Here is a 24,057-nt window from a genome sequence, read left to right as displayed (position 1 = left end):
GATTGGGCGAATTCGGGAACGCACGTTTTGATAAGCACTGATAAGCGGGAAGTGGAAGGAAGGTAGCGGTCCAGCGGGGTTAGCCAAATAGTATATAAGGAATCAGAATATTGTAATAAAGGCCGCAGTTTTGACCTGGAGGTGCCAGGGAGATATAGAACCTATCCTTGTTGCGTTTTAATTAAAAGTCCGTTTCCTCGCCGTTTGGAAGTCCGCTTCGCTTCTGATAGCAAAGTTAAAGGAAATTGGTAGAAGCCGTTCAGCCTGGCCACTCGGCGTCGCTTCATTTGGTGACAGCGGTGGGATTCTTATCCCAGTATCATTTAGTAGTGACCCGGTGGGTCGCGAAGGTGGTACAGTGAAGTATAGAAAAAAAAGGTAGTGACATTTAACAGAAAATTATAGTGTGGAAATAGTGAGTGCATTAAAAAGAAAATAAAAAGACTGTAGCAGCACGGCGAGAATCCTTCCAGTACGCAGGACAGCAGGCGGCATAATCTACAAAAACAAAACAACGTAGAGTCGCTGCACTTCATACGCAGGAAAGCGGACAACGGGGAATCGATCAACGCAGGACAACAGAGATCGACCCCTGAGATGAAAGCAACGCTATTGGTTTTATGGTGAGAATAGTGCCTTCCCAGGAACAACTAAATTGTGAGCCAGCAGCATTAGTTTTTTTTTTTTGCTGTTCTTTTTTTTTTGTCTTTTGATGAGAGAAAGACGACTTCGCAGTGAACAAGCTGAAAGAAGTAGGAAATGCAGGTAGTCGCAATAATTGGAGTTAGCTCCCTACCTATTGAAAGTGAAAGAGTCAATATATAGTGTACCTATTGCACCCAGTCTTAGAGAACTCGGGGAACGTAGTGAAAACGGTTTCAGCGAAAACAATCCGAGCGAGAAGATTAATTTACGGGCTTGAAAATGAGTGTAGCAAAAGATTACCCGATCACGAGTGTGATCGCGCGTATTCCTGAGTTTCGAGGCTCAGCGGATGAACTCGAGCAGTTCGTTAACCAGATAGACCGGATACATGAGCGTAATCTTGTAGAAGAAGATATACTACTTGACATAGTTTACTCTAAATTGAGGGGTGATGCAGTGGGACACTACTCTCGGATTAAAGCTGGTATATGGGCGGACCTAAAAGAGCTGCTTTGTCAGGAATTAGGAGTACAATATAGTGTTGAGGCTATATTCCACTTAACCGAAACATTATGCCAAAAGCCACAGGAAACGTTTCGGAAGTATAAAGATAGGGCCCGACAAATTGTGGAGTTGGTATCATCGTATGCACCAGACAACGAAGCATTGATGGAATATGCAAGTCGGCATATAAAACATCATTTTGTTACGGGGCTGAATGACGAAAATTTAAAAGTGCTAGCACTTATGCAAAACAATATGAAACTTGAAGCCCTCATGGATTATTTAGGAAAGATGCATGAAAATGTTGATCGGGTTGCAGAAGCGACAAGACGATTGAAAGCAGCGCAGGCACCTTACCCACCCTGGGATGGATATCGTGACTATGACTACAATCGTGATACAGGGTTTTCCGAGGTGTACGATGATAAGAATACGTCAGGTTGGCAGGATAGCAGATATTATGAAGAGCACAGACAGTATCGACAGCCTTTTGAAAATGAATGGCCACAAGCCGATCACAGCGGCGGAAATTACTATAGAAAAGATCATAGAGACGAAGGGAGACAGGATGGGTACGATGATAACATGGGGTCTGACATCAGATACGCATACGCAGATGCGAGGGATAGTCCACCACTAGGAAACCACCGAAGAAAAGTAAGGTTCGTTAATCATCCGGCGAACGAAGGTAATGATGAAAATGATTCAAAAAAACGAATAATTGGGGAACCCGGAAGCCCGCGGAGATTCTCCAAATTCCGAAAAAAATTGAAGAAGGAATGGAAGTTTAACTTACTAGCACAAGTATTCAAAAAAACAGGGCAGTAACAATCATCTACAACAGAAGAATTATACAGAGGCAAGAACAAGAAAAACAGAATTAGCTATACAAGTGCATCATCCGTTGAGCTCGTCTTCAAACAGACAAATATATGTCACTTTGTCTACTGTAGCAAACCCATCATACAATACCGAATATGTTATAGATACTGGTACAGAGGTGAATCTGCTAGACTACAAAATGGCACAAAAGATAGGCGTAACTCGATTGGATTTATAAGACCAAACGTCGTTAGTGGGAAAACCAGATCTCAATACATCGTTGATAGGAGTGTGCACTGTTGATCTACTTTTAGGAAATGTTGTATACCCCACCAAATTTCACGTAGTAATAGGGCTAGAAAGCTCGTCAGCTCGTTTAGGTATGGAATTCATCAACCAATATGTGGATGTGATAAACCTTGGACAAAAACACGTAGGGGTTACCAACGGTATTCTTAAGCATACCACTTCAAACAAGGAAGAAGAGCAGAAGAAGTTAGAAGAAGATCAAATAAAACAACGAGATGAAGAAAATGAGCAAACGATTGATGACACGAAGTTCGCATGCGATCATGAGAATCCTGAGAATGTCAAAACCTATACAGCAATAGATACGGAGCCTTTGAACAAAATTGCTAAGATTTGCCACAGCGTATTTCAGGCCAACAGAAAAATAAGCAAGAAGATAAAAATCCGCAGAGAACAGTATAGGTATTCGGAGGCTGCGAAGCCTCAGGACAAGAAACAAATTAAGAGGGTATCGTTACAGGAAATGGGGAGGTCAGACGAAAATCCGTGGATTTCTCCAACGTCTGCAATAAGTAAAAACGAGGACGTCAAGTGGTTACACTTTTATCCACCCTAAATAATTATTGGGTTTGAGTAGTTAATTTGTAAAGCGACACTGCAATGAATCGGCTAACCACAAGGAAAGATTAACGAAAAAAAAAAGAAAAAAAGAAAACCGACACTAAATACCGTTTAATATAACGAAGGAGCCAAAGTTGCTCAAATAAGAATAGCTAGGGACAGTTAAGACGTGATCGGAAACGCAAAAGAGCCAAACATGCTCAAGTAGGGACAGTTAGGGTCAGTTGAAAGCGTATTAATTCTACGGAACCGAAGGGGTTATGGCCGAGGAGTATCCGTACTCCCGGATTCCTTTAACCAACGATTGTTTTAGGGCTGGGTTCAACTCCCAGTGCCCATTCGGATTCCATAGGTTGCTAGGCAGAGAGGAAAGAAAAGAAGTAATAGGCCGCTCAACATAGCGAAGGAGCCAAAGATGCTCAATAGTATTGTGAAGGGGGAAAACCACGGACACCCACCTAAAGGACAGTAGGCCGCTCAACATAGCGAAGGAGCCAAAGATGCTCAATATTATTGAAAAGGGGGAAAACCACGGACACCCACCTAAAGGACAGTATGCCGCTCAAGTTAGCGAAGGGACCAACGATGTCCAATATCATTGTAAAGGGGGAAAACCACGGACACCCACCTATATTAAACTCATGCCGCTAGAGTAGCGAAGATAGATAGCAATGGGAAAACCGAAGACACCCATCAGTAGTAATGACGGAGAAAAGAGTTACAAATCAGTAGGGACAGTTAGGGAAAATGCTCAAACCTTAGTGGGAACGAACGGGTTATGGCCGAGGAGTATCCGTACTCCCGGATTCCTCTAACCAACGATTGTTTTAGGGCTGGGTTCAACTCCCAGTGCCCATTCGTTGCCCAGGGACAAGAAGCAGGAAGTATAAGAAAAAAAAAAAATAAAAAACACAAACCATATACCGCTCACGAATAGCGAGGGAGCCCTAGATGCTCGAAATTATTGTAAAATTGACCCCCGGATCCCCTGAAAGGAATGACTAATCACTGATGAAAAAGATAGTTAACTTCGAGTATGGATTAATCGTCGAAAAAAAAAAAAACTATGAAACTGAGAATCTAATAATATTAAGAATCGTAACTAAGTCGTCTACAAATTGCAACAGCAACTAGAAAGATATTAGTTTGAACACTGGGCGCGCTACACCGGGAACACCCCAACTCTGAAGGGCAGGACATCCCCGAAAGCCCCAACGTGTAACAACCGTACGCAACCACCTGGCGTATACGACCGCGAAGGGCAGGACATCCCCGAAAGCCCCAACGTGCACCAACTCATCGCGCGCAGGCACTAAGCGCAAACCGTCTCTCGACATTCCGGACACGCATGCATCCGGATTCGCAGAGGTCGGGCAGCTACATGAGACTCCTTTAAGGACGCTTGAAGGATGATCACCAAGCAGAAGATGACACCGTATCGGCAGCCGATGGGTCCACGGAGAACAACCTGATCCCGCCAATTTCCAACAAGCTCCAGATCTTTCTACTTTATATTTTTCCAGATCTGTGAGCTCGATTAAGTGTGGGGGAGAGCCCCACCGAACAACAAGTTGGCGAACCAGCCGTTTCGCTAACCACCGCCGCTCAGCTAGCTCAGATCTTCCTCTTCTAGGTAGATCTTTGAGCTCGAATAAGTGTGGGGGGATGAAGCGACCCAGCTGGTCCACCACCTTGCCGCCTCCAGTCCTTCCCGCCCGAAGCCTACAAACACCAGCTATTCCCGTGCCCGCGGACAAATTCAACCAATATGGGAAACGCAACGTACATCGTAATACCCCGAACCCCGAACCTCGAACCCGTGCAACCGCCACTCCCACCCGCGCCGCACAAACATCGGCAGACGAAACCCAAAACACAAAACACCGTGTCAGCAAAACCCTGGGAATCAGCGAGTGTCCACACCAGCACGCAGCTAGCAAGCCGCGTGCGTAAGGCAGAATCGTTATCACAGGAGCCGGACCACGCGTCAGCAAACGCAGAAGGTCGCACATGCCAATACGCCGCGGAGTTCGGATTACAAGCGTGTGCGCACCGAACACTGAAGATCGCGAACACCAACCTGCGTGGCCGCCGCATGATTCCGCGATGCATCAACACGAAGTTCGTATTACGAGCATGACCGCACTGAACACTGAAGATCGCGCACGCCAACCTGCGTGGCCACCGCATGATTTCGCGATGCATCAACACGCGCATGTACGCACCCAATGTCCGGAACCCGGGTTTCGGGTTACATCGAGGAATGCATCGCTACGACTGGAAGTTCGACCGAACAGGTTGATTCCTGTCGAAACGTGTCTTGATAAGCGCTGATAAGCGACGGAAACCAAAACAAGGAATGCCGCATCAGCTCGTTTCCTTTCGAAGCGTGGGAAGCGCTGCGTTGGCGGATTGGGCGAATTCGGGAACGCACGTTTTGATAAGCACTGATAAGCGGGAAGTGGAAGGAAGGTAGCGGTCCAGCGGGGTTAGCCAAATAGTATATAAGGAATCAGAATATTGTAATAAAGGCCGCAGTTTTGACCTGGAGGTGCCAGGGAGATATAGAACCTATCCTTGTTGCGTTTTAATTAAAAGTCCGTTTCCTCGCCGTTTGGAAGTCCGCTTCGCTTCTGATAGCAAAGTTAAAGGAAATTGGTAGAAGCCGTTCAGCCTGGCCACTCGGCGTCGCTTCACATGCAACACAATTACCATGAATTTTTTTCTAAATTTATAAAATTTCAATTTAGATTAAACTAAAAATTTTCAACAAGGACCCAAATTAAAATTGAACTTTAATTTTTCTTAATCATATTCCATTGGAAAGTTTTCATTTCCAGTTTTCAGCTTTATTTCATGACAAACCATCAATAACGAATATAATTTTCTATTAACCAAATTGACAAGTAATTTAAATTTTGACTTTTTTATTAAATATTATTTTAGTCCATTGAAATTGACAATCGTGATATGTTTGAAAAAGAAAAAAGAAAAAGTAATATCAAGAAATGTTATTATTTTTAAAAATGTGCTGGACATTTCTTTTGCTAATTCATTTCCAACGTCCTCAAACTGTTTTGAGAATTTTCCTCTTGTTTAACAAATAACAAACAAACATATCTTTACAATGATCTCTTAATTTACGTTAAGGGGTCAATCATACATTTTCTTCCAAAAACCACTGTACCTTTTATGCATTGAAGCACAATTAATATAATTTGAATCAGTCACGCATTTTCATATTTTTCATTTAATTTTATCCAAAAGTAAATTCACAAACTCATTCGGAAACAGCTGCTCAGTTAGCGTACCCTATAAGTCGCCTTTGGGTGAGTCATAAAACCATGTTGGTTCGGAGAAATGTACGAGCCAACGTACAGAAGGGTGGAGGAGTGGAGAATGGATTTGGAGGTGGCACAAAGGAGGGAGTTGTCTCTATAATCAATGAAGAATGAAAAGTATCCCTTCGTTTCGGTTGTAACAACCCTGGCCGATTTCCACATTTTCTTTGCAAAGTCGGCGAGATAAGAGATGCGCCAGGTTAGCAACGAGAGAAGCCCCGCATCCACATATGAATAACGGAATATAAAGGAATCATACCAGGTCCAGAGGAACCATATTGCATGCATGCACACCAAAAATTGCATTATTTTTTTATTTTGAGTTTTATAAAACAAATGATAAAAAATTACTAAAGTAGTTTACCCGATTTTTGAGTTTGGTCGACGACTAGATCATAAAAATTTTTACGGCTTGTCGTAACGAGCGCGCAAAAAAAGAACTCAAGAGAAAATAGCTAACAAAAATTCTAGTCTTTTATTGATTTATTTCCAAACTGCGTGATTTTAACCTTAAGCGCACTATTTATAAATTCAGTCCGGTGTCGATGGACGACCTAAGAAACAATTGATCTTTACGATCCCAGTAACCAGCCAGGTAATCACTGAAGATCCCTTTTTTGGTGTTTACATTATTGATCATGTCGATCGGTATTTTCTGAACCGAATTGGCAGGAGGAGTTAGGAACGAAAAGTGTTTCTAACAACATTAAAATATACCTGAATCCATAGCTAATTTTTCAATCGGGCACGCCACACACACCGCGGTTGCCGCAGCATCTCAAGCTCTACCGCTCCAGAGCTTTTTAAACCGCGTCAAGTATTCAACCCAGAAATGGTGGGTTTTTCGTTTTGTATGGGAATGACAACGCAGCGCGTTGTCAAAAAATTTGGATCGAGCACTTTTTTGAACGCCAGAAATGCCTTCAATTTCAAAAAAAGGGACGTTACAATTTTTGATACGAAGTTAATTTTTCAATAAACGATACCATGTTATTATTTATTGTTCGTGTTAAGATGGTATTCGTTATTCGCGATATTTTTAGTAGTTTATTATTCCAAAACTTCATGTGAATAATAAATGTTTCTTATTTTGATTTTACTTTCCCGTGTTGACAATGGTGAAAAGGATGGAAGGAATACTTCTAGAACAATTTAACTCTCTCGATGTGTTTTCTGGTTTGGTGGTACTTTAACATCCGGCATCCGGCGCGGTTCCTCCCGCATTTCCCATTCCATGTCTCTCACCGCAGAGACCGCTTTCTCTCCTCAAGGCTTCCAAAACTTTTCGCCACGCACTTTCCAAGCGTTTTCGTTGGCCAGGCTCAGTCGGCGGCCCCTGGCTCGACGGGCCTTGCTCATACCCCCCGTGACATCCTCACTTGCAACCTGCTGGAGATCAGCGAGGGTGTTTGGTGTGGTGCCTAATAACGGGCACTTGCTGTATGCTAACCATGTAAAATTATTCCTTCCCGTATCCTCTCATTCCATCTTCTTACTCCTTCAAGAAACCCTCAATCGCTTTGCACATTCAATTGTTCTGTGATATCCTTCAGACGATCCGCTGGGGTGACCCACCACGACTACTGTATTGGTAGCGCAGCTTTGTCGCGGGTATCGGCTGTCAAGGACCTTTGGGTGTGGCTGGACATCACCTTGTCCTTCTGCGTGCAGATTGATGATGTTGTATTCAAGGCCAACCGTACTCCGCGGCTTATTTATCCCCTAGCGTCGGAGGTACGGGACCCACGCTGCTTGCTGGCGCTTTACTGTTGCTGTTGTTGCGTATGCTTCCGTGGTATGGACCTCAACTGGTGTCATTGCCTTGGGACGGTTAAAGGCGTTTTAAATGATTGCAACTTTCACTTAACAGCAACTGTCAAACACTCATTTCACTCATGTGAAACCCAACTTAGCACGTCTAAACGCGAAATAAACAAACAATTTGAGTTGCGCAACTAAAATTTCACTTAACGTAGCCGGGCTGTAAATTTCTTTCACAGCAATGAAAGTTTCTTGACAGCTCGTGCAACTGACAGATCTAGAAGGCGTCAACAGTACAAAACCATTTAAAATGATAGTTAAACGAAATAATCAAAGTCGTTTTCTGCGATTTAAGTTCACTAGCATGATTCACAACGCTAAATGAATATTATTATTAATTTTAGAGATAAAATAATACAGCTCATTTACAATTCTTCATCATTTGTTTACCGACTCACCATTGCCGGTTGACAGTTAGCGTTAATTTGTTGTGAGTCGTGTAAACGCGTGATGCGTTCGGAAACTTTCAGTTCAGTGAAATGAAGACAACTGAAAGTTTCTCTTGCATGAAAGTTGCTGTCATTTATCTGCACCTTTAGAGGGGGTGCAAAGACGCTTCACGCGTCTGGCCGTAAGGTGTCTTCTCGGCTACAATGCCTGCTCCCTTCTGGCTCACGAGTCGCGATGTCTATTGTTGGGGCTATCCACGAGTCAGACTCGCCACCGGTACACTCAAGCTACTTTCATCGCCCAACTTCTCCTGCACTCCACTGACGCTCCGGAACTCCTGTCCCATATTCCTCTCTATGTCCCTTCCTATATCCTTCAGGAAAGGTCATCTCTCTGTATTCCCACAATCCGTACACATTTCTCCCGGAATGATCCATTTTGTCTGCGCCATGTCTTCCTTCAATACCTCTAGTCACCTGTTTGATTACAACGTCTCCATCCCTTCCTTTCACTCACGTCTTACCAATATAATAAATTCCATAATCAGAAAACGTTATAGAAGCGTTATAGCGTCGCATACATAAGTGTAAATTTTTAACGACCTAATACAGTTTCCCTATCATTGAAACGAGAGTATTAGAACACTCGTTTAGTTGTCCGTTATAGTTAACGTTGATTATTTGAATTGTTTTGAAAAGACAAATCAGAGCTTTCGGTAGAACGGGACATCTTTGGGAAAGAGCGAGAGGCTTCGCGGCTACGCAAAACGCGCTAGGATCAAGCAAATCGAGTAGTTTCTGCGTTGTCAAATTTGACAACGCGCTGCGGAACGCGGTCTGTGTGGCAGCGGCGAATAACAATGATGGACACATAGTCCGAACCTTATTTGGCATAGCAGTAAGAAAGCACTTGCTTGCAGAAAATTCGCAAAACGTGCCGCACTTTTACATGCCGAACTATTTGTAAATACAAAGACTTGTACGGAATTATTTTCTTATTTAATCTATCCTGCTTTTGCATATTTTTCATTAGTTTTCCATTCAAAACATCATCAACGTTTTATCAACACAAAGTAGGAGGCGCATGGTTTAGTAAAACCGTTATGTTCAAACCAATTAGTTTTTTTAAACTGAACCGATCTGACCGGTTGAAGCAGTTTTCTTGCGGAAGGTGAAAACTGGCCGCCATGCTTTAACTTTCATAAAAACTGCTTGTGTTGTACACAATTTTCTGTCCTGCTCTGGCGCACGGGCTAGGCTAGAAGGTTCGTCTGATTGCATACTTTGCGGAGTTAACTTAGGACTGTTGCATACATTGCGGTGTTAATTTGGCCGCTTACCTTTCTCGAGCAGCGGCTGCATTTTGCTAAGGCGGCTGCAAAATGACGTCACACATGCCATATGTTTACGTTTTGCTACCACCGACAGGGATCATGATATTATGATCAACGCTTAAGTAAGCATTTGAAACATTTTCTTTTGATTTTAGAATTGCATTCCATCATGAGATTTCGAAATGTCGTATTAAATTTGATTTTAAAAGCAAAATGCTATTATGCTGAAGACAAACCAATACAATTCGATTCAACTCATTTCAATTCTTGCTACTGAACATATTCAATCATATGTCATTCTAAGATTCAAAAATACGTTGCTTAATGTTGTACTTATGACACGGTTTCATCAACATGCGGTAAACATATTTTTTATAAAAAAAAACAAATTTTCATTGGAATACAGCTTAAAATTTTCTAATGACGTTTTCATTCAATTAATAGCCTGTTCCGAGCAATAACGTTAGAATTAAACAAAATAGACAAATTTTAACGACTTTTCATGCAAAACCGGAATACGCTAGCAACTTTCTGTTGAAAGCTAAATAAAGAGTAGCATTTCTTTTAAATTCAAAACAAATATGACAATTGTATGATTTAAGTTGAATCCGCCGTGGACAAAACAGTAAACCAACTACATTTGATTATATGTTTGACCAAATATTATTTAAAGCCAGTCGACGACAAGTGGGAAAAAACCCCTGGTACTTTATGTTCCTTTTGAAGCTTTCTCCAGTATATTTTAAATGTGTTATGGCCCGTTAAGTTCCATAGAACGCCATATCGTGGCTGAAAACCAGCGAGCACAAAGTCGTTGTTTTTCCTGGCAAGACTTGCGGCGTCTGGAGAAGTGTATAGCGTGCAGTTCATTTCGTAATTAAGCAACTTTATCAGAAAACAATCATAAAGAGTATGATTCAGTGGTTTGGACATACCCGGCCACAGTAAATCATGCTCAAATAGCATCGGAGGAATTAAACGGGTCAAACATAATTTAAATACCCCACATTTCTAACCCTCCGCATGCATCTCAACTAAAACCAATCGAAAACCCATGAACAGCACCCTAAGGTAGGACCTATTCCAACATTCTAAAGTCCAAACGGAGAAGCATTTGATCGTGAATGCCACACAACAACTGAAAAATCTCCTAAATCGCTAAAGTTTCAGCCAAGGACCGTAAGGACGCCGAAATATTTTTTGAAAGTACTTAAAAGATGAAGTTTTACAACAAAATTTACTTCATTCAATTAGCTTGGTTAACTTTTTTCTTATCGCAAATAAAAATTTGTCTATTTTTTAAATGCAAACGTTACATCAGTTCAGTGTTCTTCTATTGTTACAATGGTATAATATGATCCCAACAGTAAATTGGTGAAGATAAAACATCATCAAACAAATAGTGAAAAGCTATGCGAAAGTTTATCTGTATTTGATCTGCTGATCAGTCATGGCAAGAATTTGTGAGATCTACATATTGATATTCAATGAATCTTAGGTGTAAATTAGGAGTTATGCAAACACCATGCCACACTTTTCTGATCTATGTTCGTCAAAACGTATGGAATGATCCATGAATGAATTATCTGAATGAATTATTGATACCATTGCCGAAAACATTTGACGAAAACACAATGCTCTACTTGTGTAAAATGGCCAATGACCAATTCATGTCTGCAAATAGTTCATGTACAAGGAACCTGAGCAATAACTGGGATAACAATTGAAATATTTTTACGTTTTTGTTTGTTTTTTCGATTTAATACATTGGTCCTGCACAAGTTTTAACAATGTTCACAATATGCAGATTTTGATCCTCCAGACATTTTCCAGATAGTTGAGATCAGCATGATTATTCCGTCGGGAACTGTCAGTTTTCTCGACGCTGCCTCGTACAACAGGAAAACAACACTTTGAAAATAGTGAAAAAATGGCTAGCCTCGTCGTTTTGTTTTCGCGCAGAGTCTTAGTGGTGTCGTTTTGATCCTCGAGAAAATATCGACACGGCCAGCCACAAAACAATTTAGGCAGAAATTTGAATCCCTTATAGAACGAGACTGTTCAACAAACTATTTCTTAAAGTAAAATACCGATAATTAAGCTACGATTTTAACTTTACCATCAACAACGTGTTTACTTAAACACAATGAATATAATATTCTTTTAAATGCATATTGTATGGAAGCTTCTTGTTTACCAGTTTCTAAAAGTATTCATATCAGTCAAGACCTAAGCCATAACTAATTTATTGAAAATAATGTGAACAGTATAATATTAACGTAAAATATTTTAGATCTTTAATGACTCTAAGTTGTTTTGCGACATTTTCCGTTCAAGTAATTCTTGATAGATGAAAGTCATACGCCCGCGCGGCGCACAAGCACGACTCATACATTCGTCGATCTCAATTCCTAGGGAATGGCGCGACTTGAACGAAAAATTTACTGTCAGTCCTTAATATGGCAGTTAATGTATTAAACTATGTGAAATTTTCGTAGTCAGATTGATATATGCTGGCTGAAAGGAAATGCTGAGCTGATAGCAGCTATACCAACGAATCGTTGTAAATCAGATTATAAATACTTTTGAGTTTATGTAATGAGTTTCATTGTATAATATAAAGAATTTAAATATATTCATGTTGGCTTTAAGTAATATTAATAAAACAAAAACATTTATGGAATACAATCTCGCCAATAATTTATGACGAAAATTGAAACATTCATGGATTGGTCGTATTCATTTTTAATTTACACATTAATAATACACATATGTAACCATTCTACGGTATTAATGGAATGGACTGAGAGTTAAAAAAAGGACATCCAAATTCATTTTACTTAAACTTATACCACATTTACCCAACTTAAAACAGATAAAATATATTACCCAAGCTAAGTTAGAATACGTCATAACCAGCACGGTCAATTTGAAATTCTGTCAGTGCCATCTAGTGGCGTGCGCAGTTAGTGCGCGGCTAATTTAGCAATAACCGATTCATCAAAGACACAGTTTTGCATACAATGCGGCTGTTTAATAATGTCGCTCGCTTCCAGCTCGAATTCTGCTCGAAGTCGCTCAGCGCCGCACTCGTGAGAGGGGGGGGACATCATACTTTGTTCTTACCACCTATTTTTAAAACAAACCTTATGTATAATTGTGCAAAAGAAAAATACTTTTAATTTTTCTTTGCTTTTATTATGGATTCCAGGCCTTGTCAATCTGTCCACCGGCGCTCCAGTGATTTGTGCGGAGCTATTTTTGGTCGATCAATTTCCATTTTACGGCGTTTAGCGAAAAACAATAGTACAGGTCTGAAACTTTCACAACTTCATTGTTATTGTTTACTAATACTACTAAAAACATTAGTTTCCGGCTGACGCCACTAGAGGCGCCACAGTAGCGCGCTTTCTTTGGTTCAATTTAGTTATGGTCATCTATATATATAAAAGTCAACGTTGTCTGTATATATATATGTATGCACTCGCATCACGCAAAATCTACCAGGCCGATTTGTACCAAACTTGGCAGAAAGGTAGCTAATTTTCCATGGTTGAATGATCTGAACTTCGTTTGTTGATATTCCCATACCTCCCTACCCCTCCCGAACACCTACCCTCTAAAATTAATGAAAAACAATTATAGATCAACAATTATTGAACGAATTGTCACAAAAATTGGTACAAATACTGCTGACATATGGACATATCATGGGTTAAAACATCATCCATCTAGGGGAAGGGAAAAGGGGGGCTCTCATATTACCCCCTACCACAAAAATAGTAAAAATGCAATATGGGTATCAATTTCGAGTTATTTATGGTCTCTAAATCGAATAGCTTCACTCTTAATGTTCAATCTTACCTCAGACTCCCTTTGCGTTTCTCATTTTCAGTAAAAAAATAGCAATGCTCTAAACGAAAAAAAAAGTGCATACTTATCATATCATGTTACGCAAAATCTACTAAGTCTATCTGTACCAAACTTTACTGGAATGTTGTTAATTTTTTATTCTTTCGAATGCCCTCCTTCCCTGCCCCCCTTTCGAACACCTATCGCTTAAAATGATGAAAAATAATAATAATTCGTCATTTATGGAATGGATTCCTACAAAAATTGGACATACTATTTTAACATGTAGCCATCATGTGATAATATTTCATCCATTTGACGGAAGGGGTAAGGGGGGCAACCATCCTGCTTTTTAGCTCAACAATGGTTACAATGCAATATGGGTCATTTTCGAACAATTTGGGGTCACTTAATCGAATGGTCACAGTTTGAGTGCTCAATCTCATCTCTCCTACGTAATAAATATTCTCAATCATACAAAATCGGTCAAATCAAATCAACCAAACATAATTATAAGAAAGTCAATTTTTCAAGTGCGAAATCTCCAACATTCTTATGCCTCCTTCCTGCCTATAATTTTCAATCACCCAAACCAGGGTTCTCCAAACTTTTTTTAACACGGGCCGCTTTGGGTGGAATAACCGTAGCGTTAGGCCACATTTACTCAAGGAGGCGAGGGTCGTAGTTTGGAGACCTCTGACGTAAACGATAGAAAATATCTAAAAAAATATGATGCCACCTTACAACAGATGCGACGGATTAAAAAAAAAGACGCTATCTAACACCGTAAATATCGGGGTGATGATAGAAGTGCTCTTAAATAATCGTCGATTATCTGTTGTTTTGGTCCAACTGTGGTTTAGGCACAGTTTGTCTCATACTTGCTTTAATGGATTAATTTTAAATGCTTGCACTAAGCTGGAAGCACATTTAAGTAATGAATGCAAAATGTATATTTACATGGTTTCGTCGACTAAAGGTAATACTAAAATTTTCAGCACCAACACAATGCCAACACTCTTCAGTTTGGAATTTATTTCTACCCAGATGAAATCGGGTTAATCAGCTAGTACTTTATATAAATGGAGCAAGTGCATGCAATTCAATATGTAGAACATTTTATTACAAGCTTTTTATTCTGAGTATGTATTTTTAAATACATATTCCAAACGCTCGCACGACTACAAAACAATAAATGTATCGTTGTAAACCGTAAGAACGGTGTTTAATAATACTTGATCTTCTGACATGATTCTTCCCATAAAAATGATAATGACGAAATGAGGCAAATTCCAATACCTTCCAACAGCCTTCCAACAGCCAGATATTTTATCTATTTTCAATCCAGTAATACAAAAACACCATTGTTACATTTTCATGATGCAAATCTTTCAGTCCGTTTCCCGAAATGTCCTCCTGCTGGAGTGGATTGTTGGCCAAATTTTTCGATGCGGCCTGAGTCACGGTCTAACTATCACTGTGTATGTTTGTAGCTCCTCCGGAGAGATCCATTATGTGAATGCTGCTTTTTTTAAAACTAGTTCAAACGCACAACTTGAACCTTGCCGGATGTCTTCGTCAAGCACACATTGTTGTACGTAGCGTTGACGATAGCAGCAGCACTAGCCATCGTCCTACGAGCCGCAGCAGCCATGCTGATCGATGCCGGAATTCGCCCCCGCGACGGAAGGAGTTGTCTATGGTAGCAACTCGCGCCGATCCCGAGGACCGTAGCCGAACCGAGGAACGAGGAGGCGGGCTACTGCATCACCACCCGTTCCAGAAGTAGGGGCAGTCACGCTGCATGGGGAGGTGACAGCCGATGAGACTAGCCGCAGCCCTCTGACGTTAGCGGGCCGCTAACCGGCGGTAGGTCGTCCTGTAGGTGGCACCCGGCACAGATGTCGCGCAGCTGATGTGGCCAGACAGGAGCTTTCTAGCGCAAGAACTTTGGGAGAGCCCAAGCGCCTTTCGGCGTCAATGCTTTTCAATGAGCCATGCCCCAACCACTGGCTCAAAGCTCGCGGTAACGACCAGTGATGAAACGGGTAGCGCCCGTCAGGTGGTTTGGTCGGACAAAATCCGGCATTCGGAGTCGCGCCCGGATCTTTCGAAGATTCCCCTGATTTTAAACAAAAAAAGCACAGGTTGTTATACAAGCAATTATGTCTGAAGATGAAAGCGGGATCACTGCGTTGAGTTAAACTTCCGAACAATGATCCGAACATTTCCTCTACCTCAGCTGTGTCGTCTGCTGTTGCCAAACCTTCTTACGAAATGTTCTTTTCTTCACTGTGATGAATTTTTCACCCTTTTCGTTCATTGTATCGATGAAAAAACTCTGATCTATGATGCTACGATAGTCGGCTGCACGGAATAAACAATCAAATATTTACGATTCTTATCGTGCCTGTTTTGCTGTGACAGAAATACAATGCAAGGAAGAAAAATAAGAACCTTCAAAACCAGATTGAAAATCGCACGAAATGCACTTTAATCCCGCTTGACAGTATGTAACTACACGGACACAAGCAGAAACCAAGCGCAGTAAAAACCATTCAAACTCCTCAACCCTGCATCGTAAATTGAGGCATTCGGTCGTTTAAGCCAAACCTTGCAGATTGGGTCTACAACATCACGTAGCAAGCAGAGCAATGACGAAAGACAGAGACGTGGGTGTTCGAAAAAAGGAGGGACAATTTTTTATTTCGAATTTTCGAAATCCCCACTTTTTGACATATGCGGTCTTTTAACCGTGTTATTTAGACGTCTTTTAGTGGTCTTTTAATCGTTTAAAAGACCATTAAAGTGACGTTTGCAGCTTGGGAAGTTGCCGCGTACCTACCCCGTGCGAATCAGGACCTAGCAAGTAGCAAGTGGCAAGTAGCTACTTGCCACTGGAATAGAACCGAGTCTATTTGTCAGGCAAGTAGGTGGATGTATTGGTTAACAACTCGTGTAATTACAAGTTGTCAAACAAAGACTGTTTCATTTTCGTCATTTTTAGAGGATAATTATCCTGCAAAAAATTTGAATTTTTGTCAACCGGGAAGTGTGAAAGAAGTGATTGTCAGCCAGTACAGACAGCAGCTGATGTATAAAATGGACCACGGCGAAGATGCGGCTCCAAAGCAGAATGAAGGCCTAAACCTGTGGCCACAGCTTTTTGCCAAAAATAATACTTCAATGTTTGAATATACCACTTATATGAGCATACAATCTCATTAAAGTCTACTAGGAACAATATTTACTGTTCACATATAACAACGCAAGAGTCTGCGGCAAGAATCAAACTCGTTTGATTTTTTAGTACAGAAACCGCAAGGTCTTGCGTCTGCGGTGACAGCCCATGACAGCTCCTATCTCTCCCATGGGAAAAAACGCAACCGCATGCGGTTGCGCAAAGCTGTGACCAGGGGTTAACACCAGGGATGGAATAACGCTCGTGGTTAAACTAACGGATAAGTATTTAAACAATATCAGCAGTAAAATATTGTATTCCCGGTTGACAAAAATTCAAATTTTTTGCAGCTGTCATGTAGTACCAGCAAGTTTTTCCATGGCAGATTGCTGGGACTCTTGCTGGAACTACATAGTACCAGCAACAATGTCAATTTCTGTCAACCGGGTTGTATTTGATTGTTTTAATACTACTGTGTCCAAAAAGTAAGGTGACTTTGGTGCTCATACTGGGTGCGTCAAAGGTATTGGTGGATTGTTATTTTTTTATTGTTGCTATATGTGTTTTTGATTTTTACAGCAAGTTTCATGTAAAAATATTCATCCGGATAGGATATACGATTTATTTTGTGCGTTACTACACGTATGACCCTCGTTTGTCTAGTTTTTTGGTTCTGGCTTATTCCTGGCACGCTATTTATTCGATTGATTGATTGTTTTGCAGTCTGAAGCATAGTTCCAAGTCTCGTCTACAGTAATAATGCACTTCGTCTTGTCAATTTAGTCGGATAGCGCTGTTTCACCCACTTCAACGCAACGCCTTTTTTAAAAAAAAATCAGCGATTTTGGTAGCAGTCGAATTCCAGGCCCAAAACCTCCTCTAAAATGATATTTACTGATACTTTCGATAATTTAATATTATCGGTGAAGTCTCTAATCATCAATCGACGATTATTTAACATTGATTCCCTAATATTTTGAACGTGAGCTTCGTCAAATGATGAATCGTTGAGGATAATGTGTCGCATGACACCCTTTTGGCCATTGTGGCCCTGGCGGCCATTTTGGAATTCACTAAACCCGTAGCAAACTTGTTTTTTCGACATTACTGCATCGCCAAAAACCATTTCAACGAATCTGCAGCTAAAAATTAGTTACGCATACAAAATTTTAAGCAAATTTTTTGCTCCCCAAATGTGGCCAGAGACGAAAAACGAGGTTCATACGTGTAGTAGGGCACAAAAAAAATCATATCTCCTATCCTGATGAATATTTTTACATGAAATTTGCTGAAGAAGTCAAAAACACATATTGCAACAATAAAAAAATAACAATCCGCCAATACCTTGGACGCGCACAGTTTGCGTACCAAAGTCACCTTACTTTTTGGACACAGTAGTAAATTGTCATCCTCGCGATTTTAAACAGTTTTCTTGCATTCACCTTCCCGGATGTCGCAAAAATTGAATCGGACAGAGATAAAAGACAGGAGATCAGTAATGAAAGAGTGTGCCAGCAACACCCGCATATTTCGCTCCCAGATTATGACTGTGCGTTGGCGATCCCGTTCTGGCCCACTTGAACAGATAGCGTGCTGGTATCCTTCAGCAGCTCTCCCGGGAGAGCGCTGTGTGACATTGAGAGATCGCATGTTGTGTTCACTCGCAGCAGTGCTGAAGAACGAGAGCACTTCCTCAGTGCTCATAGCAAACGTTAAAACAGATTGCAGCCTCACTCTTACTCCTTGATAATTGGTACTCGGACATCGCGATCCTGTTCACTGCAAAGCAAAACGAGTTGCGCCAGATCTTGCAGTAACAGGCAGTGGATTTCTACTCCTTTCTTAAGTACACTCCGACTCAACTAACTTAATGACAATTTTCATATAAAAGAATAAATCCTGTTTTCTCTGTTCATGTAATACGTAAAAGTATAAAATAAATTAAATGAAAAAATAAATTTTCAAAACAACAGTTTTTCCTTAAACGTACTAAAAAATAAAAAATAATGTAAGTTAAATGACATATGTATTTATGTATCAGTTTTTTGTTTTTGTCATTATTCGCATAGCATCGTGGATGGCGATCGAACTGAGAGCAATCTCGATGCAATGCGAATAATGATCAAAACGAAAAACTGATACATAAATACATATGTCATTTAACTTACATTATTTTTTATTTTTTAGTACGTTTAAGGAAAAACTGTTGTTTTGAAAATTTATTTTTTCATTTGATTTATTATAACATACCAAAAACACATGCTTTTATTTGACAAGAAAGAAATGGGGTAGGAGAAGAAATAGCAGAGAGCAAGCGAAGCGGGAGCGAGGAAGCGCAGAGAGCGATGACGTCACAGCGTGCATTCTCTTCTGGCTTATACTTTGACTGTATACAAGCCAAGTACCCAATCGCAAAAATCGGATCCTGTTCGGACCTCTCACTCTAAATTTGCACTTTCTCTCTTGCTTCCACTCGCACAAGGGTATGCAACCACTTTCTGCCGCGGCACCGAGCTGCGAGTGTATTCGTGAGCCATGCATGAATTTACTCCCCGCATCACGCATCCCCTTTTTGGGTCCCACGAACTTGCATCGTTCGTTTCCTCCATTCTTCATGCCCCGCGGCCATTGCCCTGCGTCTGTCGATTTAAATCGCTTTCTGTCTTTTATGCGCTTTTTTTCTCTTTTGCTCATCTTTCGCTTCGCGCCAAAACTATGAAGTGACGTCACATTGCATTTGTTTAATACGATTTTAGTTATCACTTGCGGTAGATTTAAAACCATATTTGCGTTGATTACAAGTGAACAAAGTTTTCCAGTGTTTATAAAGTGCAAAATCATAATTTGCGTTGGACCAAAATGTCCGATCTTGATAGAATGAAAATAAACTGGCAATTTCAGTCGTAGGGTCGCAAAGTACCTGAAGATGGATTTACCAGTCGATGAAGAAGCAGGGTCAAGTGGATTGAGTGAGTGAAAATAATGATTTAGTAATATTGAATTAGTGTTAAAGCTTTATTTTCCAGTGTCACAACAATTACATGCCGTTAATCCTTCGGATAGCACCGATATGCCATCTGAACCACAAGAGCATCAAGGAGAAGGATCCATTCATTCCGAAGATCCGAACTTAACGGATTATTTAGAATCGAATTCTATTAGTATGACAGGATGTCCTCTTGTTATCTTTTATATGCACTCTGGCTGCAGCATGTTGCAGTTTCTTCATCAAAAAGTTAGCAACATGTTTGTCAGCTACTATTTTAATGCTCGTTACTGCCTATTTCCTTAAAAATACTCACCACCTCTTTAAAATTAATCAAACCTGTCGTTGCTTGCCTAGGTGTCCTACTGATACCCGACCAATTAATACTGGCAGAAAATGGCTTAGCAAAAATAATATCAATAGAATCGTGCATACAATTGGAAAGTTCTGCGCGCCTGACTTGACTTTGCAACCAAGCCAACAGTTTTCTTTTGAATTGAACGTTTTTTAAGTCATCTTCAAGCTTCAAAAGTTCTTCTGTGCTAGATATAGGAGAAAATTCAAAATCCGTCTACTTACGGATGAAGCCTTCTCTAGGCCATCTGACTGCCACCATCGTGTTCAAAGTGACATTCGTAGTCGCAGTGTTGCGCAGAACTAAATCCAGTTTGGCTTCGAGCCTCTCATTTTGAAGTCGAAGTTCTTTATTCTGATTTTCTAGTTTAGTGAACTTCTATTCAAATTTTTCAGACATAGACACGATGCCGTGTGGACGCGGCCTTAGAGTTTGCATTGTTGTATTGTTGTCCATTCTAATTGGATTTTGTGTAGAGCACAATGTGTGGGTAGGTAAAGCAAATGAATTGTATTTTTGCTTAACAATAACATTCTGCTAATTAATTTACACAGCTGTAAAACAAACAAATATAAAAAAGAAACACAAATAACTCCATCGCTTTTGGATCCATTGCTTCAGGATAGTTTGATGGTGATGATGATGGAAATGAAGAGCAAGGTTTGGATAAACAAATAATAATGAAAATAATGTAATTTAATCGATCTTGGATGCTGCTTGATCGATCACGAACGGTTCGATGACAGTTGACCAGTCGAACAAATTGCCGCTAGAGGGAAACTCCTGCTAAGGATGAGAGAGTAAGGACCAGTCGTTCTCACTCTACTATCTGGTATCTAGACAAGTTATTGAGGATGCATCAGGAAGCACTTGTATCAGCTGATACAAGTCAATGACCTGTGACAAATCCGAATTGGTTGGTGGATTTGAGAACGACCGTTCTTTCGTTCTGCATGCATAGAAAATTTTTAAACTTTGGCTCTAGTAAAATTATAGTCAATTTAAATGCGGAGAACTTTTTACACAAAGCGGAAAAAAAGCAAGAATCGATGTAATGGCACTAGATTCGAAAAATTATTAAATATTGGATTACGTAGCACTTTAAGGTGTAAACTGAATTATGCTTACATTCAAACATTTCGTTATTTATATTGAATCACCAACTGGTCATGCAGAAGAGCAGCCGATAGCACAACTGGAAAACACTTCGTTCCATGGGTAAATATAAACCATCAAATAACGATAATCAATTCTTACTTGCCTTCTTTCAGTAACAATTGCACCGTAAAAAGTTAGCTCTTCAATTAGAATAAAGGCTGATTCGCACGTCGGCAAGTGGCAAGTGCAAGTGGCAAGTTGCCGCGTACCTACCCCGTGCGAATCAGGACCTAGCAAGTGGCAAGTGGCAAGTAGCTACTTGCCACTGGAATAGAACCGAGTCTATTTTTCGGGCAAGTAGCTGGATGTATTGGTTGACAACTCGTGTAAATACAAGATGTCAAACAAAAACTGTTTCATTTTCGTGATTTGTTTAGGATAATTTTCGACTAATGTTCAAGAAATATTATTTGATCGTATCGTTGATCGATCTTTTCATTTATTGATGATGAAATAATGGTAAAATAAAATTTATTCGTTATTGTGTACTTGTGTGAGTGATCAAGTTACCGGCAAGTACTTGCCTGCAGTGCGAATGGCTACTTGCCACTTGCCTGCTTACTTGCCACTTGCACTTGCCGACGTGCGAATCAGCCTTAATATGATATGGCGCTTCCTTTCACGCCACCGCCACAGGCCCACAGGCACGAAATACCCGCGCGTGTAAGAGCAAACGAGAAGCAGACAGCTGTCTAGACTCTCTGAGTCAGCACGGAGCACGGAGCTAAAGTACAAAGCAGGAGAAATAATCGAAGAGAGGGAGAACACGGGCAAAACAAATACGACATAGATTTTTTTTTTATGCAACGCGTTTGTGACGTCATCAATCCGACATTACCCTAAACACACCGCAACACCGCAAAAATCGGGTGATGGCAAGTGCTCATGTGTGTGTATAACGCGGCGCGCTTCGACCGCGACACCCAAAAATCTTGAATTTGGCGATTGTTTAGGGGCTCAATTGGATATCCAATTTTTCTATGTGTAATATCCAATTTAGTATCCAAAACCCGCGTGTTCAAGTGACTGGGTATAAAAGCCGAGTTAAAGCCGTTTTTTTATATGGACTTCTGTCAGCGGGGACGAGAATCCATGGATTGCACTGCAGTTATTTCCTAGTCGCGTTTTACAAGGCGCGGTGGTTCTAGGGAAGTAAATTACTTCCGACAACTTGTTACCGATCGTTCTTGTGTGCTTTTATTTTTAAGCGAAACTAAATACGATTCACCTCCCTCAAAACCCACCTTGGGTTCACCACTCTTAGGACTCACCTAGGTCAAATCCAAGATTTGTTGTGCATAGGATGTTTTTTCAGATTCAGTCCACCACATTAGAAAGTAACGAAATGAACTGAATTGAAATGGTGTAATGGAACAACTTTTTTATGGTGCATACAGATTACCCATATAACTTACTTGGAAATACCTACCTTTACTGTGCATCGTGCGACTAGTAATTTGCTGCGTTTTTCATTTCGATCTTCTACCATGTTTTGGTACACATCCGCCATCCTTTACCTAACCAAGCATTTTTCGGATATCGATACAGCGACACTTAAAATGAGCTGGAAATGAGATATAGTCAATTTTATTTTCCACATAACCCTCACTGCTTTTTTATACTACTCTTTTAACCTCGAAAAATCGTTTGAGATAGTATACCTGCCCGACGGTCATGACAATGAGAACGATTGCTTCAAAGAACGACCACATTACTACGCGGGAGTTGGTACTTTCATTGATGGACCGATGGATGCGATCACGAACCTGGTCAATGTACAAAAGCGTATTCTCGGTCAGTAAGTGGAAATCGTTTGGCTAGTATCGCAGAAACTACTTACATGCATGTAATCTTGTTCGTGTTTAATGCTGGTTAAAGTGCCGGATAGTTCACGAATCATATCCTCCAATTTCGTGTGCCCTGCTTCTCCTTCATTCACCGCTCCTACAGTGCCCTTTGGGGCTTCTCCGATTTCCATTGAAAACATGACTACCTATCCAACAATTGGTATCATTGATTTAGATCGCACAAAACACATTGATAAGCAAGGATGTTCACTTACTTTCGGTGTTAAAGTTGACATTTTGTTGCTGAAGCAATAGTGGTACACACCGGTTTCATATGCCGAGAATGTATATTTTCCAGAAGATTCTTTTTCGCCTTGGTATATGACTTTCTGATCCGGACCACTAATACGCACTTCGATATCGAGGAATCCACCTTCAACTGTTTCGAACATAAGCCCTGAAATTAATCAAAGGATAAGTCTATCCGCCTGTAGTTGACTCCTACGTTTACAAAATATGAAGAGTTTTGACTCACCTAGCTTGGTTCCAGCTTCAGCTCGATCGAAGAAACATTCTTCTGAATGCGGATCTACTGTAATGAAATAGCCATTGATATGATTAACGAATTGTAGAAGACAAAATACGAGTACTTTAAGGTAAAAATTCATGTTGTTGATTATTTTGAGATAGTTTGCTAGCCACGTATTTCACTCCAACCCACACCACACAAAAATGCCAAAATGCCGATGTTCCCCACTACCAAGATAAATACAAACTATAAAAGGTAGGGGAATGTAGAGCATTTTGACGTCTAAACCAAGGCTACTCCCAAGGTTGGTATATGTGGAACGATTTCAGGTAAACATAACGCCATCGTGGAATTTATGATAAAGGCTGATTCGCACGTCGGCAAGTGCAAGTGGCAAGCAAGCAGGCAAGTGGCAAGTAGCAGTTCGCACTACAGGCAAGAAGGGGAAGGTGGGGCAAGACGCCTTGGTGGGGTAAGATGCCC

The 24,057-nt window shown here is 40.7% G+C and overlaps 1 protein-coding gene across 1 annotated transcript; it reads right to left on the bottom strand.

The window, feature by feature from the left end:
• Window positions 1-22,829: 22,829 nt before the first annotated feature.
• Window positions 22,830-23,771, bottom strand: LOC131262551 (transmembrane emp24 domain-containing protein 2). Its single transcript, XM_058264587.1, has 4 exons — window positions 23,581-23,771; window positions 23,321-23,502; window positions 23,099-23,251; window positions 22,830-23,024 (listed from the first exon to the last, which is right to left on the bottom strand). Exons 1-4 carry the CDS (start codon window positions 23,711-23,713, stop codon window positions 22,875-22,877), a joined length of 618 nt encoding a protein of 205 aa, XP_058120570.1. The 5' UTR covers window positions 23,714-23,771; the 3' UTR covers window positions 22,830-22,874.
• Window positions 23,772-24,057: the final 286 nt, after the last annotated feature.

This window comes from Anopheles coustani, chromosome 2 (genome assembly GCF_943734705.1).
Source record: "Anopheles coustani chromosome 2, idAnoCousDA_361_x.2, whole genome shotgun sequence".
Classification (NCBI taxonomy): Eukaryota; Metazoa; Arthropoda; class Insecta; order Diptera; family Culicidae; genus Anopheles; species Anopheles coustani.
This window is presented reverse-complemented; position numbering and strand designations above follow the sequence as displayed.